This window comes from Salmo salar, chromosome 03 (genome assembly GCF_965601325.2).
Source record: "Salmo salar chromosome 03, fSalSal1, whole genome shotgun sequence".
Taxonomy (NCBI): Eukaryota; Metazoa; Chordata; class Actinopteri; order Salmoniformes; family Salmonidae; genus Salmo; species Salmo salar.
The window spans coordinates 4,575,411-4,597,551 of NC_138293.1; the positions used below are offsets into that span (position 1 = coordinate 4,575,411).

A 22,141-nucleotide genomic window follows, 5' to 3' on the forward strand; every position below is an offset into this window, starting at 1 on the left:
GGCCAAGATAAAGCAAAGCAGTTCGACACATACAACAACACAGAGTTACACATGGAGTAAAAACAAACATACAGTCAATAATACAGTAGAAAAATAAGTCTATATACAATGTGAGCAAATGAGGTGAGATAAAGGAGGTAAAGGCAATAAAAAGGCCATGGTGGCGAAGTAAATACAATATAGCAAGTAAAACACTGGAATGGTAGATTTGACAGATGAGTGTGCAACGTCGAAATACTGGGGTGCAAAGGAGCTAAATAAATAAATAAATACAGTAGGTGAAGACGTAGTTGTTTGGGCTATTTATAGATAGATATTTATAAATAGCTAAGTAACTTTATCAAATCAACTTTCAACAAGATTAGTTTCTGTATAGACACACCACGTGAACGCGCACTTTTTTTGGTGCTCCCGTGGCGTGTGCACGTCGTGTGCACGTTCAGGTTCTAAACCCAGAGACTAGTCAGCGACTGACTCGTTTCAATAGTATTTCCATCTGTCAGTGACTCCCCCCTTTGACAACTGTAGCTAAAACTGTAGCTAAATATGTCAAAGTTGGAGCAGGTCCTTGTTCTCGATCCTCCATCTGATCTTAGATTTAAAGGTAAGTGGATTTAATACCGTTGACAGTTTTCATTATCGCTAAAGATAAGGTAGGATTTTCCTCTCGGAATGATTTCACACTCCCTGATGTGGTTAGTTTTCGTGGCTAATGTTAGACGGCCAACCCGCCATTTTGAGTTGGGGAAAAGGAGACGACGGGCTGTTGTCATTAGTTACCACAGCCACAAAGTCTAAAATTGGCTATCGTAAAAGTTTTTTTTATTTTTTTTTTTAACTACAAATGTTCAGTTTGGTTTTAATTTTAAGATTAGGTATACGGTTAATAGTGTGATTTTTTTTTTTTTTTTTTAAGGTTAGATTTTAATAAGATACATTGTAGAAATGGTGCTGTGTTTATGACTGGCTGTGGTAACTAGTGACGACCGAGACGGGCCGCTGTGTGAATCACCGGACTGTAGCGACGTGGTCAAACAGCGTGGATTTTGGCTTTCTTTTCTTCCTCAAACGGTGAAAAATAAATAATTTTGCTTCTGATTGTATTCAAAATATAACATTTTTTTTTACCAGTTCCCTGTGACAGAATGTCCAGATAAGGAATACCTGTGGTGTCTAGCTAACGTTAGCACTGGAGTTTACAACTAGCCTGCTAGTGTAAGGTAATGGAAAAACTAGCTAACGTTAGCGAGATGTAAACGAGTCCTGGCGGCATTAAAATGAGCTATTATTAGCTAGTTATTGTAACCAAGAACTAGCATACCAGGACAGAGGACATATAACTAGCGTTAGGCCTGCCTGTTAAACAGTCATTAACTAGCCAAGTTAACGTTAGCTAATATAACTTATCCGTCAAAAAGTTAGTAAAATAAAAAACTGGCTACGTTTTGAACTCCCTCAGGCTCTCCTGTAACGTTAGCTGTTCTAGCTAGCTGCATATAATTAGTTATTAGTACACTAGGAACTCAATGGTTAGCTGTATATCAGGTTTGTCAGGTCTAACTAAAATGTCATTTTTCACTGAACTAACACAATGTTATTAAATATTGTGAATTAGTATTAATACAAATCATTATTTCTCTAAAATAATCAGATTTTCAACTGGAGTATTACAAATCGAAAAGCCTCAACAGTTTGCTTTTTTTGGCTTATTTTATTTAATCAAAAAATGTATAAATGTAATGTGTGGCTGCAACCTGATGTCCCAGTCATCTGTCCCTCTGGAGCAAGATGGAAAGAGGGAGAGAGAAATAAGTGATGCATCTTGAGACCAGTACATCAAGAGTTTAATTTTTTTTTAATTCTACTATTAATCAATCATTACTATTATAATTTGATAGTAAGTCATGAAGTTAATCACTTCCTCTTTCTCCCCTGGGACTATAGCTAACATTGGCCAGAAAGTTATCTAGTAACCGGGCTCGAGACTAACTTTTTTGTCATCACCATCCTTGAATCGTCCACGAGTGCAATTTAAACCTTCCCAAACTGAAGATCTACCATCCATTATTAAAATACACTGAACAAAAATATAAAACGCAACATACAAAAAATATAAAAGATTTTACTGAGTTTACAGTTCATATAAGGAAAAGAGTAAATTGGAATGGTCATTAGGATGTGAAATCCATAGACCACAGGACAGGGAATACAGATATGCATCTGTTGGTCACAGATACCTTAAAAAAAAAAAAAAGGGGTAGGGGCGTGCATCAGAAAACCAGTCAGTATCTGGTGTGACCACCATTTGCCTCATGCAGCGCAACATCTCCTTCACATAGAGTTGATCAGGGCCTGCAGAGAGTTGTCCAACTCCTCTTCGTTGGCTGTGCGAAGTTGCTGGATATTGGAAGGAACTGGAACATGCTGTTGTACACGTCAATCCAGAGCATCCCAAACATGCTCAATGGGACCAGTATGAAAAAATGTATGCACTCACTGACTACTGTAAGTCCCTCTGCATAAGAGTGTCTGCTAAATTTCAAAAATTTAAGTGTCTGGTGAGTACGCAGGCCATGGAAGAACTGGGACGTTTTTCTCTTCCAGAAATCGTGTACAGATCCTTGCGACATGGGGCCGTGCATTATCATGCTGAAATGTGAGGTGATGGCGGCGGATGAATGGCGTGGTTACACGTGGTCTGCTGTTGTGAGGCCGGTTGGACATACTGCCAAATTCTCTAAAATGACTTTGGAGGCGGCCTATGGTAGAGAAATTAACATTAAATTCTCTAGCAACAGCTCCGGTGGACATTCCTGCAGTCAGCATTCCAATTGCGCGCTCCCTCAAAACAGACATCTGTGGCGTTGTGACAACTGCACATTTTAGTGGCCTTTTATTGTCCCCAGCATAAGGTGCACCTGTGTAATGATATCATCTTCATATGTCACACCTGTCAGGTGGATGGATTATCTTGGCAAAGGATAAATGCTCACTAACAGGGATGTAAACAAATTTGTGCACAATTTCAGAGAAATAAGCTTTTTGTTCATACAGAACATTTTCTGGGATCTTGAATCATGACGTGTCAACTGCTGAAATGCATTGATTGTCTATGCACTGATTAGTTTTTACACTAGTTGTTGGTACTAGCTAGCTAGTTAAAGGAGTGGCTACTTTATCTTTGGCTCCAATGCTGGTGATGTTGACAGTGTCACATGACTGTTGGTTGACAGAAGTTTCCAATGTCTACCCCCCCCCCCATGTCAAGTGCAGACATTTTTTTTTTTAGATGTTCAGATGGGACCGACGTTCTGAAAACAACATTCAGTCGCAGAAAGATAAATGGTGTTGCCAAATTTAAACTCTTGTTGGTGGGCAACACATCAACAGCTGTATTGGGGGACCTGTCACCGGCACAGCTATGTAATTGTAGAGGAAATATTAGGTACATTTCATTAAAGTGGGCACCTCGCTCTTTGTTATCAACCCTCAAAATAGTATCTATCTATGGGTTGTAAAGACTGATGGCTGAGGAGAGGAAAGCCCGGTCGGGACATAAGACTGATGGATGAGGAGAGGAAAGACTGATGGATGAGGAGAGGAAAGACTGATGGCTGAGGAGAGGAAAGACTGATGGCTGAGGAGAGGAAAGACTGATGGCTGAGGAGAGGAAAGACTGATGGCTGAGGAGAGGAAAGACTGATGGCTGAGGAGAGGAAAGACTGATGGCTGAGGAGAGGAAAGCCCGGTCGGGACATGAAAGACTGGGCGACGAGAGGAAAGCCCGGTCGGGACACGAAAGACTGGGCGACGAGAGGAAAGCCCGGTCGGGACACGAAAGACTGATGGATGAGGAGAGGATGAGACTGATGGACGAGGAGAGGATGAGACTGATGGACGAGGAGAGGATGAGACTGATGGACGAGGAGAGGATGAGACTGATGGACGAGGAGAGGATGAGACTGATGGACGAGGAGAGGATGAGACTGATGGACGAGGAGAGGATGAGACTGATGGACGAGGAGAGGATGAGACTGATGGACGAGGAGAGGATGAGACTATGTGCTTCCCAAAAAGGTCTAAATAAATGTGTTTTTTTTTAAGCAACGGAAACCTTCCTGTTGGGAACCTCCTAATGTATTGAGCTGTTGCAGAGTTGCCAACTTTGCATGGCTGGCAGTAATTAGTGATTTTGAAGGTGCTGAATAGGCATTTCTGTTTTTCGGTTACTTTTTAAAAAAAGTACATACCGGCCTTAACTGGGGCAAAGAAAGGTTGGTCAGCACAACTCCATATTTGGTGTGTAACAAACTTATTTTGACATGAACTAAAAACAGAAATCCATATTGTGATAAGTTAGGAGACATTTTTTTGTGGAGTTGCACAGTTACTCTTATCTTTTTATTTATTTTTTAATTTATTTTTACATATCAAAGAAATTTCCACACACTACTTGTCAAAAGTTTTAGAACACCTAATCATTCCAGGGTTTTTCTTTATTTTGACAATTTTCTACATTGTATAATAATAGTGAAGACATTAAAACTATGAAATAACACATATGGAATCATGTAGTAACCAAAAAAGTGTTAAACAAATCAAAATGTATTTCAATTAACAGGTGTCCCTTCTTAAAAGTTAATTTGTGGAATTTCTTTCCTTCTTAATGCGTTTGAGCCAATCAGTTGTGTTGTGACATGGTAGGGGTGGTATGCAGAAGATAACCCTATTTGGTAAAACACCAAGTCCATATTCTGACAAGAACAGCTCAAATAAGCAAAGTGAAACAACAGTCCATCATTACTTTAAGACATGAAGGTCAGTCAATATGGAAAATTTCAAGAACTTTGAAAGTTTCTGCAAGTGCAGTCGCGAATACCATCAAGCGCTTTGATGAAACTGTCTCTCATGAGGACCGCCACAAGAAAGGAAGACCCAGAGTTACCTCTGCTGCAGAGGATAAGTTAATTAGCGTTACCAGCCTCAGAAATTGCAGCCCAAATAAATGCTTCACAGAGTTCAAGTAACAGACACATCTCAACATCAACTGTTCAGAGGAGACTGTGTAAATCAGGCCTTCATGGTCAAATTGCTACAAAGAAACCATTACTGAAGGACACCAATAATAAGAAGAGACTTGCTTGGGCTGAGAAACACGAGCAATGGACATTAGACTGGTTTAAATTTGTCCTTTGGTCTGGAGTCCAAATTGGAGATTTTTGTTTCCAACCGCCGTGTCTTTGTGAGACGCGATGTGGGTGAACGGATGATCTCCGCATTTGTATTTCCCACCGTAAAGCATGGAGGAGGAGGCGTTATGGAGTGGGGGTGCTTTGCTGGTGACACTGTCTGTGATTTATTTAGAATTCAAGGCACACTTAACCAGCATGGCTACCACAGCATTCTGCAGCGATACGCCATCCCATCTGGTTTGGGCTTAGTGGGACTATCATTTGTTTTTCAACAGGACAATGACCCAACACACCTCCAGGCTGTGTATGGGCTATTTTACCGAGAAGGAGAGTGATGTAGTGCTGCATTAGATGACCTTGCCTCCACAATCCCCCGACCTAAACTCATTTGAGATGGTTTGGGATGAGTTGGACCGCAGAGTGAAGGAAAAGCAGCCAACAAGTGCTCAGCATATGTGGGAACTCCTTCAAGACTGTTGGAAAAGCATTCTGGGTGAAGCTGGTAAAGAGAATGCCAAGAGTGTGCAAAGCTGTCATCAAGGCAAAGCATGGCTATTTGAAGAATCTTAAATATAACATCTATTTTGATTTGTTTAACACTCTTTTGGTTACTACATGATTCCATATGTGTTCTTTCATAGTTTTGATGTCTTCACTATTATTCTACAATGTAGAAAATAGAAAAAATAAAGAAAAACTCTTGAATGAATAGGTGTTCCAAAACCTTTGACCGGTAGTGTATTAGCCCAAGTTATTTGGTTACCAGGTGATCCAGCATATGGTTTATAAGGTGGTATAACGCTGCTACAGAAAGAGACCTGTATTTTAAACATTCATTTAGATCTGTATTTTTATTTTTTTATTTTAGAGACATGAGACATTTGAAATGTGATAGTATTTCAAATCAAGTTCAGATACATTATTTTGGTAATTACAGCATATTATTTGCTCCAAACACTAACTTTTTGTTCAATTTATATTTAACTTTATTACAATACATACCAAATGTTGAACACTAGGGATGCACGATATATTGATGAACATATCAGACGATATTAGCTAAAAATGCCAACATCGGTATCGGCCCGATGTCTAGTTTAACGCCAATGTGCAAATCCGATGTCAAAGCTGACGTGCATACCTCTATATAACGTAGGTACATGACGTAATGACGCCACGTAGAATGTTACGCTATACATACAACACAGCATTCCTAACCTAGCCCACAATGTCTGCTGTGTGGATCGAGCAGTCATATGGAGAAGTATTCAGACCCTTTACTCAGTACATTGTTGAAGCACCTTTGGCAGCGATTTATAGCCTCGAGTCTTCTTTGGTATGACGCTGCCTGTATTTGGGGATTTTCTCCCATTTCTTCTCTGCATATTCTCTTAAGCTCTGTCAGGTTGGATGGGGAACGTCACGGCACAGCTATTTTCAGGTCTCTCTAGAGATGTTTGATCGGGTTCAAGTCTGGGCTCTGGCTGCGCCACTCGAGGACATTCAGAGATTTGTCCGGAAGCCACTCCTGCATTGTCTTGGCTGTGTGCTTAGGGTCTTTGTCCTGTTGGAAGGTGAACCTTTGCCCCAGTCTGAGGTCCTGAGCACTCTGGAGCAGGTTTTCATCAAGGATCTCTCTGTAATTTTTGGTTTAACGTCCCAGCTCTAATAATAACGCTTGTAGAGCTGTCTAATCGGAGTTTCCTGGCCGTTAGATGAGACACATCCAGGGCTTTGCAGTGCGACCATTTCTTACTCTCATATGTGCCTAAATATTTTGCTGTGCGACGTGGCATTTTTATTTATGAGCACGAGTACGCCAAAGAAAAGAAATGAAGAATTCTAGCTTCAATATCTCAAATATTTGTCATTGTGCTCCTAAATTTCTTTGTGGTCCACCTACATTTTTCAACTTAGGTGCAGATGTGCTCCTTGTTAAAAAAAATAAAAATAATAATAATTAAAAATGTATAATTTTAATCTGCATAGAGTGCTGACATCTGCTACTCGTCAACATCTCTAAAACATAGATACTGACACAGTGCTGGCCATGCCCTGCCTGTGGTCCAGGACCTTTCTACGCCTTCCTGTACAACATTAATGGAGGAGAGAAAGTTAGTACTCCTTCCTGTACAACATTAATGGAGGAGAGAAAGTTAGTACGCCTTCCTGTACAACATTAATGGAGGAGAGAAAGTTAGTACTCCTTCCTGTACAACATTAATGGAGGAGAGAAAGTTAGTACTCCTTCCTGTACAACATTAATGGAGGAGAGAAAGTTAGTACTCCTTCCTGTACAACATTAATGGAGGAGAGAAAGTTAGTACTCCTTCCTGTACAACATTAATGGAGGAGAGAAAGTTAGTACTCCTTCCTGTACAACATTAATGGAGGAGAGAAAGTTAGTACTCCTTCCTGTACAACATTAATGGAGGAGAGAAAGTTAGTACTCCTTCCTGTACAACATTAATGGAGGAGAGAAAGTTAGTACTCCTTCCTGTACAACATTAATGGAGGAGAGAAAGTTAGTACTCCTTCCTGTACAACATTAATGGAGGAGAGAAAGTTAGTACTCCTTCCTGTACAACATTAATGGAGGAGATGGGCGAACTAACGACCAGTACCAGAGCTAGTAGCCATGCCCCTTGTCTGATAGTGCCTTTTTAGAAAATATTCACACCCCTTTTACTTTTTCCATATTTGGTTGTGTTTACAGCCTGAATTCAAAATGTATTAAATTGAGATTTGTTTGGACACTGGCCTACACACAATTACTGCATCATGTCAAAGTGGAATTCTTTTTTTTATAAATGTTTTTCAAATGAATTACAAATAAAAAGCTGAAATGTCTTCAGTCAAGTATTTAACCTCTTTGTTATGGTACGCCTACATAAGTTCAGGAGTAAAAAAATGTGCTTAACAAGCCCAGAAGTTGCATGGACTCACTGTGTGTGCAGTAAGTGTTTTAACATAATCGTTAAATGACTGCCTCGTCTCTGTGCCCCACGCATAAAATATGTCGAACGGTGAATTTCAAATACACAGACCAGGGATGTTTTCCCAATTCCTCGCTAATAAGGACACCTATTGGGTTGATGGGTGAAAAAAAAAATGAGCGGACATTGAATATCCCTTTGCTCATTTTGAAGTTACTAGTTACACTTTTAGATGGTGTGTCAATACACTTAGTTACTACAAAGATACAGGCCTCATGACTCAGTTGCCGGAGAGGAAGGAAACTGCTCATGGATTTCACCATGAGGCCAAAGGTGACTTTAAAACAGTTAGAGTTTAATGGCTGTGTTAGGAGAAAATTGATGGCTCAACAACATTTGTAATTTTTATAAAATACTAATGAAAACAAGGTAGCTTGCGCAGAAAAAATATTTCATAACATACATCATGTTTTGCAACAAGGCACTCAAGTAATTCTGCTAAAATGTGGCAATTCAGTTTTTGTCCTAAGTATAAAGTATTATGTTTGGGGACAAATGAAACACATTACTGAGAACCACGCTCCATATTTTCAAGCATAGTGGTGCCTGCATCATGTTATGAGTATGCTTCTAATTGTTAAGGACAAGGGATTTTTTTTCAGGATAAAAATTAAATCCTAGAGGAAAACCTGTTTGTCTGCTTTCCAACAGACACTGGGAGATGAATAACCTAAAAGGCCAAATCTACGCTGGCATTGTTTTACCAAGAAGACAATAAATGTTCCTGAGTGGCCGAGTTACAATTTTGACTTAAATCTGCTATGGAAAGACCTGAAAATGGTTGTCTATCAACAACCAATTTGACAGAGATGAAAGAATTTAGAAAAGAATAATGGGCAAATGTTGAACAATCCAGAAAGACTCTCAGCTGTAATTGCTGCTAAAGTTGCTTCTATAAAGTATTGACTTGGGTGTGAATACTTATGTAAATGAAATTTCTGTATTTCATTTTCAATAAATGTGCTAACATTTCTAAAAACATGTTTTCACTTTGTCATTATGAGGTGTTGGGGTTGTTTTAATCCATTTTGAATTCAGGCAGTAACACAACGAAATATGGAATAAGTCAAGGAGAATGAATACTTTCTGAAAGCACTGTAGGTCTGCTGAACGACCTGGACCAGAGCTAATAGCCATGTCCTGTCTGATGTCTCCTGAATGGGTTTCAACATCTTCTGATCATCAGTTACAAGCGTTACATTTTCCCCTCAGTCTCCAGATGAAAACGTCATTCTAGCTAACTGCTTTCTGGAATCGTTGCAGGACTAAATACACTAGATGACTGATAGGGGGTGCTGTGTTGAAGCCACCGTGCCTCCATCTTGGTACTACCCCACCATTTATAAATAATATTTTGGAAGCGAGAGAAATCCATTTATTAATGTATAAAACATTTTTTGCCATGTTTATTTTTTTTACAAACACATTAATGCACACTTTTTTTTTTTAAATTATATGTGAGCTAAATAAATGAGAATGTATAAAAACATTTTCATTTAAATATATATATATTTTTTTAGATTACTGTTACTGTCCCCACTGCAAAAAAACCCCCCAAACTTAAATAAAAACTCATTTGGTCCTATAGAATTCCATTCATTCCTATGAGGATCGCTCCTGATGTGGAGTGCCAATATGGCCGACTGGTGGTATCAAAGCCTCTCAGTAGCCAATAAATGGCATCTGCAATCCAGGTTTTATATACAACATTGGTAATTGACCAGCTCCCTCTCTTCCCAGCCTCACTGAAAAGGGTAAATGGGCCATGTCCAAGGAGCTGTGAGCCAGGATAAAAATGTAACCTTCTCTGTAAATTTCCTCAATAACAGATGAAAAACATAATGCAAATACATTGTGTGTGTGTGTGTGTGTGTGTAGCTAGACTGGTCGCTTCAATACCATAACGTGTGTGTGCTGCCGCAAACTGGGATTTGAATGATCAACATTACCAAAAGTAAACTCAGCAAAAAAAATAAATGTCCTCTCACTGTCAACTGTGTTTATTTTCAGCAAACTTAATGTGTAAATATTTGTATGAACATAAGATTCAACAACTGAGACATAAACTGAACAAGTTCCACAGACATGTGACTAACAGAAATTTAATAATGTGTCCCTGAACAAAGGGGGGGGGGGGGGGGGGGGGGGGGCGGTGGGTTAGGGTTAGTGTGGCCACCAGCTGCATTAACTACTGCAGTGCATCTCCTCCTCATGGACTGCACCAGATTTGCCAGTTCTTGCTGTGAGATATTACCCCATTCTTCCACCAAGGCACCTGCAAGTTCCCGGACATTTCTGGGGGGAATGGCCCTAGCCCTCACCCTCTGATCCAACAGGTCCCAGACGTGTTCAATGGGATTGAAATCCGGGTTCTTCGCTGGCCATGGCAGAACACTGACATTCCTGTCTTGCAGGAAATCACACACAGAACGAGCAGTATGGCTGGTGGCATTGTCATGCTGGAGGGTCATGTCAGGATGAGCCTGCAGGAAGGGTACCACATGAGGGAGGAGGATGTCTTCCCTGTAACGCACAGCGTTGAGATTGCCTGCAATGACGACAAGCTCAGTCCGATGACGCTGTGACACACCGCCCCAGACCATGACGGACCCTCCACCTCCACCAGAGTACAGGCCTCGGTGTAACGCTCATTCCTTCGACAATAAACGCAAATCTGAGCATCACCCCTGGTGAGACAAAACCGCGACTCGTCAATGAAGAGCACTTTTTGCCAGTCCTGTCTGGTCCAATGACTGTGGGTTTGTGCCCATAGGCGACATTGATGCCGGTGATTTCTGGTGAGGACCTGCCTTACAACAGGTCTACAAGCCCTCAGTCCAGCCTCTCTCAGCCTATTGCGGACAGTCTGAGCACTGATGGAGGGATTGTGCGTTCCTGGTGTAACTCGGGCAGTTGTTGTTGCCATCCTGTACCTGTCCCGAAGGTGTGATGTTCAGATGTACCGATCCTGTGCAGGTGTTGTTACACGTGATCTGCCACTGCGAGGACGATCAGCTGTCCGTCCTGTCTCCCTGTAGCGCTGTCTTAGGCGTCTCACAGTACGGACATTGCAATTTATTGCCCTGGCCACACCTGCAGTCCTTATGCCTCCTTGCAGCATGCCTAAGGCACATTCACTTAGGGACCCTGGGCATCTTTCTTTTGGTGTTTTTCAGAGTCAGTATGAAGGCCTCTTTAGTCTCCTAAGTTTTCATAACTGTGACCTTAATTGCCTACCGTCTGTAAGCTGTTAGTGTCTTAACGACCGTTCCACAGGTGCATGTTCATTAATTGTTTATGGTTCATTGAACAAGCATGGGAAACTGTTTAAACCCTTTACAATGAAGATCTGTGAAGTTATTTCGACTTTTATGAATTATCTTTGAAAGACAGGGTCCTGAAAAAGGGACGTTTCTTTTTTTTTTGCTTAGTTTGTGGACACCTGCTCGTCGAACATCTCATTCCAAAATCATGGGCATTAATATGGAGTTTTGTCCCCCCTTTGCTGCTATAAGAGCCTCTACTCTTCTGGGAAGGCTTTCCGCTAGATGCAGGGACTTGCTTCCATTCAGCCACTAGCATTAGTGAGGTCTGGCACTGATGTTGGGCGATTAGGCCTGGCTCGCAGTCTGTGTTCCAATTCATCCAAAAGGTGTTCGACGGGGTTGTGAGGTCAGAGCTCTGTGCAGGCCAGTCAAGTTCTTCCACACCGATCTCGACAAAGCATTTCTGTTTGGACATCTCTTTGTGCACAGGTGCTTTGTCATGCTGAAACAGGAAAGGGCCTTACCCAAACTGTTGCCATGAAGTTGGAAGCACAGAATCTTCTAGAATGTCATTGTATGCTGTAGCCTTAAGAACTAAGGGGCTTGAAAAATGAAAAACGAAAAACAGCCCCAGACCATTATTCCTCCTCCATCAAACTTCAGTTGGCACTATGCATTGGGGCAAGTAGCGGTTCCCTCGCATCCGCCAATCCCAGGTTGAATGCCAGATGGTGAAGTGTGATTCATCCCTCCAGAGAACGCGTTTCCACTGCTCCAGAGTCCAATGGCGACGAGCTTTACCCCACTCCAGCTGATGCTTGGCATTGCTCATGGTGATCTTAGGCTTGTGTGCAGGCTGCTCGGCCATGGAAACCCATTTCATGAATCTCCCAACGAACAGTTCTTGTGCTGACGTTGCTTCCAGAGGCAGTTTGGAACTCTGTAGTTAGTGTTGCAACAGATGACAGACGACTTTAACGTGCTTCAGCACTCAGCGGTCCCTTTCTGTGAGCTTGTGTGGCCTACCACTTCGCGTCTGAGCTGTTGTTGCTCCTAGACGTTTCCACTTCACAATAACAGCACTTACAGTTTACCGGGGCAGTTCTAGCAGGGCAGACATTTTGACTAACTGACTTGTTGGAAAGGTGGCATCCTATAACAGTGCCACTTTGAAAGTCACTGAGCTTTTCAGTAAGGCAATTCTACTGCCAATGTTTGTCTATGGAGATTGCATGGCTGTGTGCACCTGTCAGTAACGGATGTGGCTGAAATAGCTGAATCCACTAATTTGAAGGGGTGTCCACATACTTTTGTATATAGTGTATTTAAAAAAATAAAATTAAAAAAACCCTTTGGTGACATGAATGTAACTGAATGCATGTGGACGGAATTTTATCCAAGCCTCTTTTTTTCTAAAGTGAACCTGGAAATGTTAGTAACCTATTACACAGCTTAGCTCCACACCTCTCTCTGAATTGAACCTGAAGGAGCAAGGTTTTATAACAGTCATAGGCCTATTCTCTCTTGGAAGGTGCTGGCCCTAATACAGCCCAGCTCCACAAAATAATACAAGTTGAGGCAGTTCTTTTCTTCTCCTCTTTCTGGAATTGATTCAAGGCTGTGTAAGTATTTAAATGGTTTTCAACCTCTCTCTGAATTTTAACCCTGAAAGAGCAAGGGTTTATAACAGTCATAGGTCTATTCTCTCTTGGAGGAGAAGCCTCAGCTAACCTATGTCTGGAGGACAACTCCTCTGACACCCAGGCTGCTATATCAGTCTTTCTGTCAGCGTATGAAACCAGGAACGCAACTTTCGTTTTAGAAGTGTGTGTGTGGTGGAGGGGGGAACCTTTTTTAATATATATATATATATATATATATATATATATATATTAAAAATCTCTCTTTTAATCCGGTCGGATCAACACTCCAAACAGCCTCCCTGGATCAACACTCCAAACAGCCTCCCTGGAGCAACACTCCAAACAGCCTCCCTGGATCAACACTCCAAACAGCCTCCCTGGATCAACACTCCAAACAGCCTCCCTGGATCAACACTCCAAACAGCCTCCCTGGATCAACACTCCAAACAGCCTCCCTGGAGCAACACTCCAAACAGCCTCCCTGGATCAACACTCCAAACAGCCTCCCTGGATCAACACTCCAAACAGCCTCCCTGGATCAACACTCCAAACAGCCTCCCTGGATCAACACTCCAAACAGCCTCCCTCGATCAACACTCCAAACAGCCTACTTGACCGCTCGGAGATGTCCGCATGGTCCTAAAGCACACCGTTGCCTCGTTTTGTATCACATTCCAATGATAAAACTGTGGCTGACAAAAAAATAAAATAAAATAAAATGCTATTTCAGAATGTGGGGGAGACATGTCCCCAGTGAAAGTTATCCTTCAGTTTCCTACATGGGGCCCCGTCTATAATTGTACATGGAGAATGGCCCTATACCTCCTGGACCTCTAGTGTATCCGACACTCAGGCTAGGGGTATACCTGTGTGGGGCAGAAACCTTTTAACCTCTTTGGAATTGAACCGGAAAGCTGTATACGTTAACACGCTTTAGGGAGGCTCGTGGCCCTACACCTCCTCTCTCTGTCCCCAGAGCCTTTTAAAAAAAAAAAAAAAATAAACATTTTTATTAAAATTCTTACTCTTACATCTCAGAGCTTTTGGATTCCTTTTTGTGGTTGCTTTGGAAGCGCATCTGACCACGGAATCACACAACTTTTTAGTTTAGGAATGTTAACCTTTAATCTGATTTTCTGTTGCGTGTAAATCCATTTTATATGCATGCTTATGGTGTTAATAGTGATTCACTTTTCTCAAGTCGATAAGTGGCACTTGCCACTTTGGCTAAAGGGACAGCAGCCGGTGAACTCGTGATGTTCTGTTCAGGGTGCGTAAAGTCCTTTTTAACTTTCCTTGCTAGCTAACAATTCAAGCTTTGTTTGTGATAATCTGCAAACGAGTGTGGCACAGTAGAGCATGATGCCAACATTTTAGAGTAATGTAGTACAGTTTCATATGACACTACTGACCTTTTTTCAGCCCTGCCAATCTCTAAAGAAACTTCTGGCGCCTGTTTTATAAAATGTTTATAAAAAGTAATTTGTGTGTTTTTATAAATTCAGCTGAATTGAAGCAACAGCCACTAGTCTCTTGTATGAGCTGGTCTAATAATATCCATTTCACTTTCATGCTCGGATCAGCTGTGTTCATCCAGCTACAGCGTTCTGATATATGGTATCCCAAGTGCATTTCCTCAGCTTGTCGCAGAGAGAAACATGTAATCATGGGTTGAATCACTTTCACGTAGCCCTAGCTGGGGAGCCGGGCCACGCGAACCCCCTAGCTGGGGAGCCGGGCCACGCGAACCCCCTAGCTGGGGAGCCGGGCCACGCGAACCCCCTAGCTGGGGAGCCGGGCCACGCGAACCCCCTAGCTGGGGAGCCGGGCCACGCGAACCCCCTAGCTGGGGAGCCGGGCCACGCGAACCCCCTAGCTGGGGAGCCGGGCCACGCGAACCCCCTAGCTGGGGAGCCGGGCCACGCGAACCCCCTAGCTGGGGAGCCGGGCCACGCGAACCCCCTAGCTGGGGCTGATCTAGCAGATCATAATCTGTTCAAAGCTAATCACTATCAAAGCGTTATCCCAGGGTTCCCCAACAGGCATCGGTGGACATAAAGGACTGTAAAATCACCAGAAGCTCAGTGATTTTAATTTAGGAAATATGTTCCCAAGTATTCCAACTCATAAATATAGAGGCATATATGAACGTATCCCAATGTAATTAAGGATTTGAAATGATTCATTTTTTCTATATTGTCAAATGCTATATCCTAGTATAGTTATATGCCCCCATCAATATCAATGAGGCTGTAGTGGGTTGAGAGCTTCAAGTTCCTCGGTGTCCACATCACTGAAGATCTATCGTTGTCCAATCTAGAGGTTGACCGATTTATGATTTTTCAACACCGATACAGATTTTATTGGAGGACCCAAAAAAAACAATACCGATTAATCAGACTTTTTTTAAAATATATTATTATTCATGTGTATTTATTTATTTATATATTTATATATATATATCACTTATTTATTTGTAATAATTACAACAATACTGAATGAACACTTATTTTAACTTAATACATAATCTATTTAGTCTCAAATAATGAAACATGTTCAATTTGGTTTAAATAATGCAAAAACACAGTGTTGGAGAAGAAAGTAAAAGTGCAATATGTGCCATGTAAAAAAAAGCTTCCTTGCTCAGAACTTATGAAAGCTGGTGGTTCCTTTTAACATGAGTCTTCAATATTCCCAGGTAAGAAGTTTTAGGTTGTAGTTATTATAGTAATTATAGGACTATTTCTCTCTATACCATTTGTATTTCATATACCTTTTGACTATTGGATGTTCTTATAGGCACTTTAGTATTGCCAGCCTAATCTCAGGAGTTGATAGGCTTGAAGTCATAAACAGCGCTGTGCGTCAAGCATTGCTAAGAGCTGCTGGCAAACAGTAAAGTTTGAATTAATGCTTATGAGCCTGCTGCTGCCTACCACCACTCAGACTGCTTTATCAAATATGAAATCATTTCAGAAACAAAACGTTTATTCTTTCAGTGAAATACGGAACCGTTCCGTATTTTATCGAACGGGTGGCATCCCTAAGTCTAAATATTGCTGTTACATTGCACAACCTTCAATGTTATGTCATAATTATGTAAAATTCAGACAAATTAGTCCTGACTCTGTGTGCAATGAACGCAAGAGAAGTGACACAATTTCCCTAGTTAATATTGCCTGCTGACATGAATTTCTTTTTTACTAAATATGCAGGTTTAAAGAAATATACTTCTGTGTATTCATTTTAAGAAAGGCATTGATGTTTATGGTTAGGTACATTTCGTGCAACGATTGTGCTTTTTTCACGAATGCGCTTTTGTTAAATCATCACCCGTTTGCCGAAGTAGGCTGTGATTCGATGATAAATTAACAGGCACCGCATCGATTATATGCAACGCAGGACAAGCTAGTTAACGTAGTAATATCATCAACCATTGTGTAGTTAACTAGTGATTATGTTAAGATTGATTGTTTTTTTTACAAGATACGTTTAATGCTAGCTAGCAACTTACCTTGGCTCCTTGCTGCACTCGCGTAACAGGTGATCAGCCTGCCACACAGTTCCCACGTGGAATGCAATGTAATCGGCCATAATCGGCATCCAAAAATGCAGATTACCGATTTGTTATGAAAACTTGAAATCGGCCCTAATTAATCGGCCTCTAGTCCAAACACACCAACACAGTTGTGAAGAGGGCACGATAACGCCTCTTCCCCCTCAGGAGGCTGAAAAGATTTGGCATGGGTCCTCAGATCCTCAAAAAGTTCTAACTAGGCCACTCAGGAACATTCAACGTTGTCTTGGTAAGCAACTCCAGTGTATATTTGGCCTTGTGTTTTAGGTTATTGTCCTGCTGAAAGCTGAATTTGTCTCCCAGTGTCTGTTGGAAAGCAGACTGAACCAGGTTTTCCTCTAGGATTTTGCCTGTACTTAACTCTCTTCCGTTTATTTTGCATAAAGAAACTCCCTAGTCCTTGCCGATGACAAGCATACCCATAACATGATGCAGTCACCACCATCCTTGAAAATATGAAGAAATGGTACTCGGTGATGTTGGATTTGCCCCAAACATAACACTTTGTATTCAGGACAAGAAGTGAATAAAAAATACAGTATTAGACAATTCCACAAATACAATTTTTAAGAAGGCATAGCTGTTAATTGAAATGCATTCCTGGTGACTACCTCATGAAGCTGGTTGAGAGAATGCCAAGAGTGTCATCAAGGCAAAGGGTGTCTACTTTGAAGAATCTAACATCTATTTAGATTTTTGGGTTACTACATGATTCCATATGTGTTTTTTCATAGTTTTGATGTCTTCACTATTATTCTACAATGTAGAAAATAGTAAAAATAAAGAAAAACCCTTAAATGAGTAGGTGTGTCCAAACTTTTGACTGGTACTGTGTGTGTGTGTGTGTGTATATTTTTTTACCCCTTTTTCTCCCCAATTTCATGGTATCCAATTGGTAGTTACAGTCTTGTCCCATTGCTGCAACTCCCGTATGGACTCGGGAGAGGCGACGGTTGAGAGCCATGCCACCTCTGAAACACAACCCTGCCAAGGCGCACTGCTTCCTGACACAACGCCCACTTAACCCGGAAGCCAGCCTTTGGCCGGCCCGCCAAACCCTCCCCTAACCCGGACAACGCTGGGCCAATTGTGCGCCGCCTCATGGTCTCCTGGTCGTGGCTGGCAGCGACACAGGATCGAACTCGGCTCTGTAGTGACGCCTTAGACCGCTTGGGAGGCCCAAAACCCCCAAAGTGCATTTCTTTGCCACATTTTTTGTAATATTAGACTGAACAGGAATATTAACACGTCATGTAAAGTGTTCGTCCCATGTTTCAAGAGCTAAAATAAAAGAACCCAGAAATGTTCCATACGCACAAAAAGCTAATCTCTCTAAAATGTTGTGCACACATTTGTTTACATCCCTGTTACTGTGCATTTCTCCTTTGTCAAGATAATCCATCCACCTGACAGGTGTGGCATATCAAGAAGCTGATTAAACAGCATGATCATTACACAGGTGCACCTTGTGCTGGGGACAATAAAAAGCCACTCTAAAATGTGCAGTTTTGTCATACAACTCAATGCCACAGATGTGTCAAATTGAGGGAGTGTGCAATTGGCATGCTGACTACAGGAATGTCCATCACAGCTGTTGCCAGATAATTGAATGTTAATTTCTCTACCATAAGCCACCTCCAACATTGTTTTAGAGAATATGGTAGTACGTCCGACTGGCCTCACAACCGCAGACCAAGTGTAAGCACGCCGGCCCAGGACCTCTTCATCCGATTTCCTCACCTGCAGGATCATCTGAGATCAGACAGCTGATGAAACTAGGTTTGCACAAACTGTCAGAAACCGTCTCGTGAAAGCTAATCTGCGTGCTCGTCTTCCTCACCAGGGTCTTGACCTGACTGCAGTTGGGCGTCGTAAACGACTTCTTCAGTGGGCAAATGGTCACCTTTTGATGGCCACTGGCACGCTGGAGAAGTGTGCTCTTCACGGTTACCAGGCAGATGGCAGACGACGTCATGATGCATATCTGTATTCCCAATCGTGAAATCCATAGATTAGGGTCTAATGAATTTATTTCAGTTGACTGATTTCCTTATGAACTGTAACTCAGGAAAATCTTTGAAATTGCTGCTTGTTAAAAAAAAAAAATTTTTTTTTTGATCAATGTACTTTAGTGTCTTTTATTTCAAACAGGATGCCTGTTTTGGGAATATTTTTATTCTGTACAGGCTTCCTTTTCACTCTGGTGACTTTAAAACAGTTACAGAGCCAATAAACTCTTAACTGGTTTCCTTCCTCTCCGGCAACTGAGTCAGGAAGGACGCCTGTATCTTTGTAGTGACTGGGTGTATTGATACAACATCCAAAGTGTAATTAATAACTTCACCATGCTCAAAACTCTTATTTCTACCAATAGGTGCCCTTTGCGAAGCACTGGTAAAACCTCCCTGGTCTTTGTGGTTGAATCTGTTTGAAATTCACTGCTCGACTGAGGGACCTTACAATTAACCGTATGTGTGGGGTACAGAGATTGGGTAGTCATTTAAACAAATCATAAACACTGTTCGTGCACACAGAGTCCATGCAACTTTATTATTTGACTTATTAAGCACATTTTTACCCCTGAACTTTAGGCTTGCCGTAACAAAAGGGTTTAATACCTATTGACATTTAAGCTTTTCATTTTTGATTAATTTGTAAACATTTCTAAAAACATAATTCCACTTTGACGTGTGTGTGTGTGTGTGTAGGCCAGTGACACAATCTCAATGTAATCAATTTTAAATTCAGGCTGTAACACAATAAAATGTGCAGTATGTCTTGGCCAATGAATACTTTCTCTAGACACTGTATATGTACATTAATACCTCCACTACCTCGTACCCCTGCACATCGGCTCGGTACTGCTACTCCTGGTATATACAGCGCCTTCAGGAAGTATTCATACCCTTTTACGTCTTGTAGTTTTACAGCCTGAATAAAACCCATTTATTACATAGAGATTTTGATCTACACACAATACCCCATTTTTTTTATTTTTATATATAACCTTTATTTAACTAGGCAAGTCAGTTAAGAAGAAATTCTTATTTACAATGACGGCCTAGGAACAGTGGGTTAACTGCCTTGTTTAGGGGCAGAACAACAGATTTGTACCTTGTCAGCACAGGGGATTTGATCTAGCAACCTTTCGGTTACTGGCCCAACGCTCTAACCACTAGGCTACCCTGCCGCCCCATAATATCAAAGTGGAATTTTGTTAGACATAAAAAAAAATGAATGAATAGAATATGTTAACTTAAATGTATGGATAGATCCCTTGGTCTGGAACAGTGTTATTTTCAAGCCAGGTCACAGCAAAACATGCCATAACTCCTCTCAGCAGTGAAACCAAGTACACAACAACGTCCGTTCATCTCTCTAATGGGCTAACTAGCTACTAATTGGTGTGATTTGTGTTTGGTTGACTTTGGTGACTCCAGCTGTTTTGACGACGTGACAGAACAGAACCCCATCCCTAGCCGTCAAAGCTGGACCGTCTTAGGACTATGCTGACTGTAATTAAGGTCTTAATTTAAGACCAGCAGACCAGTTGTCACAAGATGGAGAGCAGCAGTAGGCTAAGCTTACGTCCCATATTGGCACCCTTATTCCCTATGTAGTACACTACTTTAGAGCAGGACCCATAGGGAACAGGAAGCCATACGGGAACGTAGGCTAATAATGGTAACTTCTCTCCTTGGCTTTAACTTGAATCATTCAACCGATCTGATCGCAAAGGCTGTGTTTTACACAGGCAGCCCAGTTATTGGCAAAAAGATCTGATCCGATTTGGTCAAAAGACAAATGAGTGGTAAAAGATCAGAATTGGGCTGCCTGTGTAAACACAGCCATAGACTTTCCGTCTCCAATATGGAGGACATGGGATCCCGACCCAAATGACATTAGCTGAGCTGAGGAAAGCTTCATTGGTTTGGCTAATAGCCTCGGACAACGTTATGTATGGGAATGGCGTGTTTATAGTCAGCTGTTGTTGGTATAGCGGTAAATGTACATGTTCAGATTAGGCAATGGATGGTCTAGACAACAATCTAGATCCCAGTCCCAGTGTGGCCCGTTGTAGGCCCGTTGTAGGCCCGGTGTGGCCCGTTGTAGGCCCGCTGTGGCCCGTTGTAGGCCCGGTGTGGCCCGTTGTAGGCCCAGTGTGGCCCGTTGTAGGCCTGTTATATAACTCAATATAGAGTCAAAGTACACCGTGTTTATAGCCCCTCAAAAGGCTTAAACCATTAGCCTAGGAAGTTTTAGTTCAGAATTGGTTCATTCAAAGTTAATTAAGGCTGAATTAGCTGTTTAGTTTCGTGATATTTATTATCCGTGTGTGTGTGTGTGTGTGTGTGTGTGTGTGTGTGTGTGTGTGTGTGTGTGTGTGTGTGTGTGAACATACATTTTAAAAAAGTGCATTCGGAAAGTATTCAGACCCCATGACTTTTCCATCCTTATTCATAAAAAAATATATATATGTATTTTACTCCCTTTTTCTCCCCAATTTCGTGATTACAGTCTTGTCTCATCGCTGCAACTCCCCAACGGGCTCGGGAGAGGCGAAGGTCGAGTCATGCGTCCACCGAAACATGACCCGCCAAACCGCGCTTCTTAACACCCAGCCGCTTAACCCGGAAGCCGGCTGCACCAATGTGTCGGAGGAAACACTGTTCAACTGACGACCGAAGTCAGCCTGCAGGTGCCCGGCCCGCCACAAGGAGTCGCTAGAGCGGGATGAGGCAAGTAAAGCCCCCCCCGGGCCAAACCCTCCCCTAACCCGGACGACGCTGGGCCAATTGTGCGGCCGCCGCCCTCCCGGTCACGGCCAATAATGACACAGCCTGAGATCGAACCTCAGGCTGTAGTGACGCCGCAACACTGCGATGCAGGGCCTTAGACTGCTGCACCACTCGGCAGGCCGTTACTTTTTTCCCCTCATTGTAGAATAATGCTGTATGTAATCCAATCTACACACACCAATCTAACCCCATAATGACAAAGCGAAAATCTTTTTTATTTTTTTGAAAATGTATTAAAAACAAAAATACCTTATTTACATAAGTATTCAGACCCTTTGCTATGAGACTCGAAATTGAGCTCAGGTGCATCCTGTTTCCATTGATCATCCTTGAGATGTTTCTACAACTTGATTGGAGTCTACCTGTGGTAAATTCTATTGATTGGACATGATTTGGAAAGGCACACACCTGTCTATATAAGGTCCCACAGTTGACAGTGCATGTCAGAGCAAAAACCAAGCCATGAGGTTGAAGGAATTGTCCGTAGAGCTCCGAGACAGGATTGTATCGAGGCACAGATCTGGGGAAGGGTACCAAAAATATTTCTGGAGCATTGAAGGTCCACAAGAACACAGTGGACTCCATTTTTAAGTAGAAGTTTAGAACCATCAAGACTCTTAGTAAACTTAGTAATCGGGGGGGAAAGGGCCTTGGTCAAGGAGGTGACC

At 41.9% G+C, this 22,141-nt stretch overlaps 1 protein-coding gene across 2 annotated transcripts in view; it reads left to right on the forward strand.

The window, feature by feature from the left end:
- Window positions 1–363: 363 nt before the first annotated feature.
- The window catches only part of LOC106596674 (vesicle-associated membrane protein-associated protein A), a 54,517-nt gene continuing 32,739 nt past the window's right edge, over window positions 364–22,141 (forward strand). The window contains exon 1 of one of the 2 annotated variants that reach the window (XR_014391820.1): window positions 364–604. Coding sequence is in view for 1 of the 2 variants with exons in the window: in XM_045714427.2 (XP_045570383.2) it covers window positions 547–604 (58 nt within the window). In the remaining variant the exon portion in view is untranslated. The remainder of the gene's footprint in view (window positions 605–22,141) is intronic. The other variant, XM_045714427.2, reaches the window with a different exon arrangement.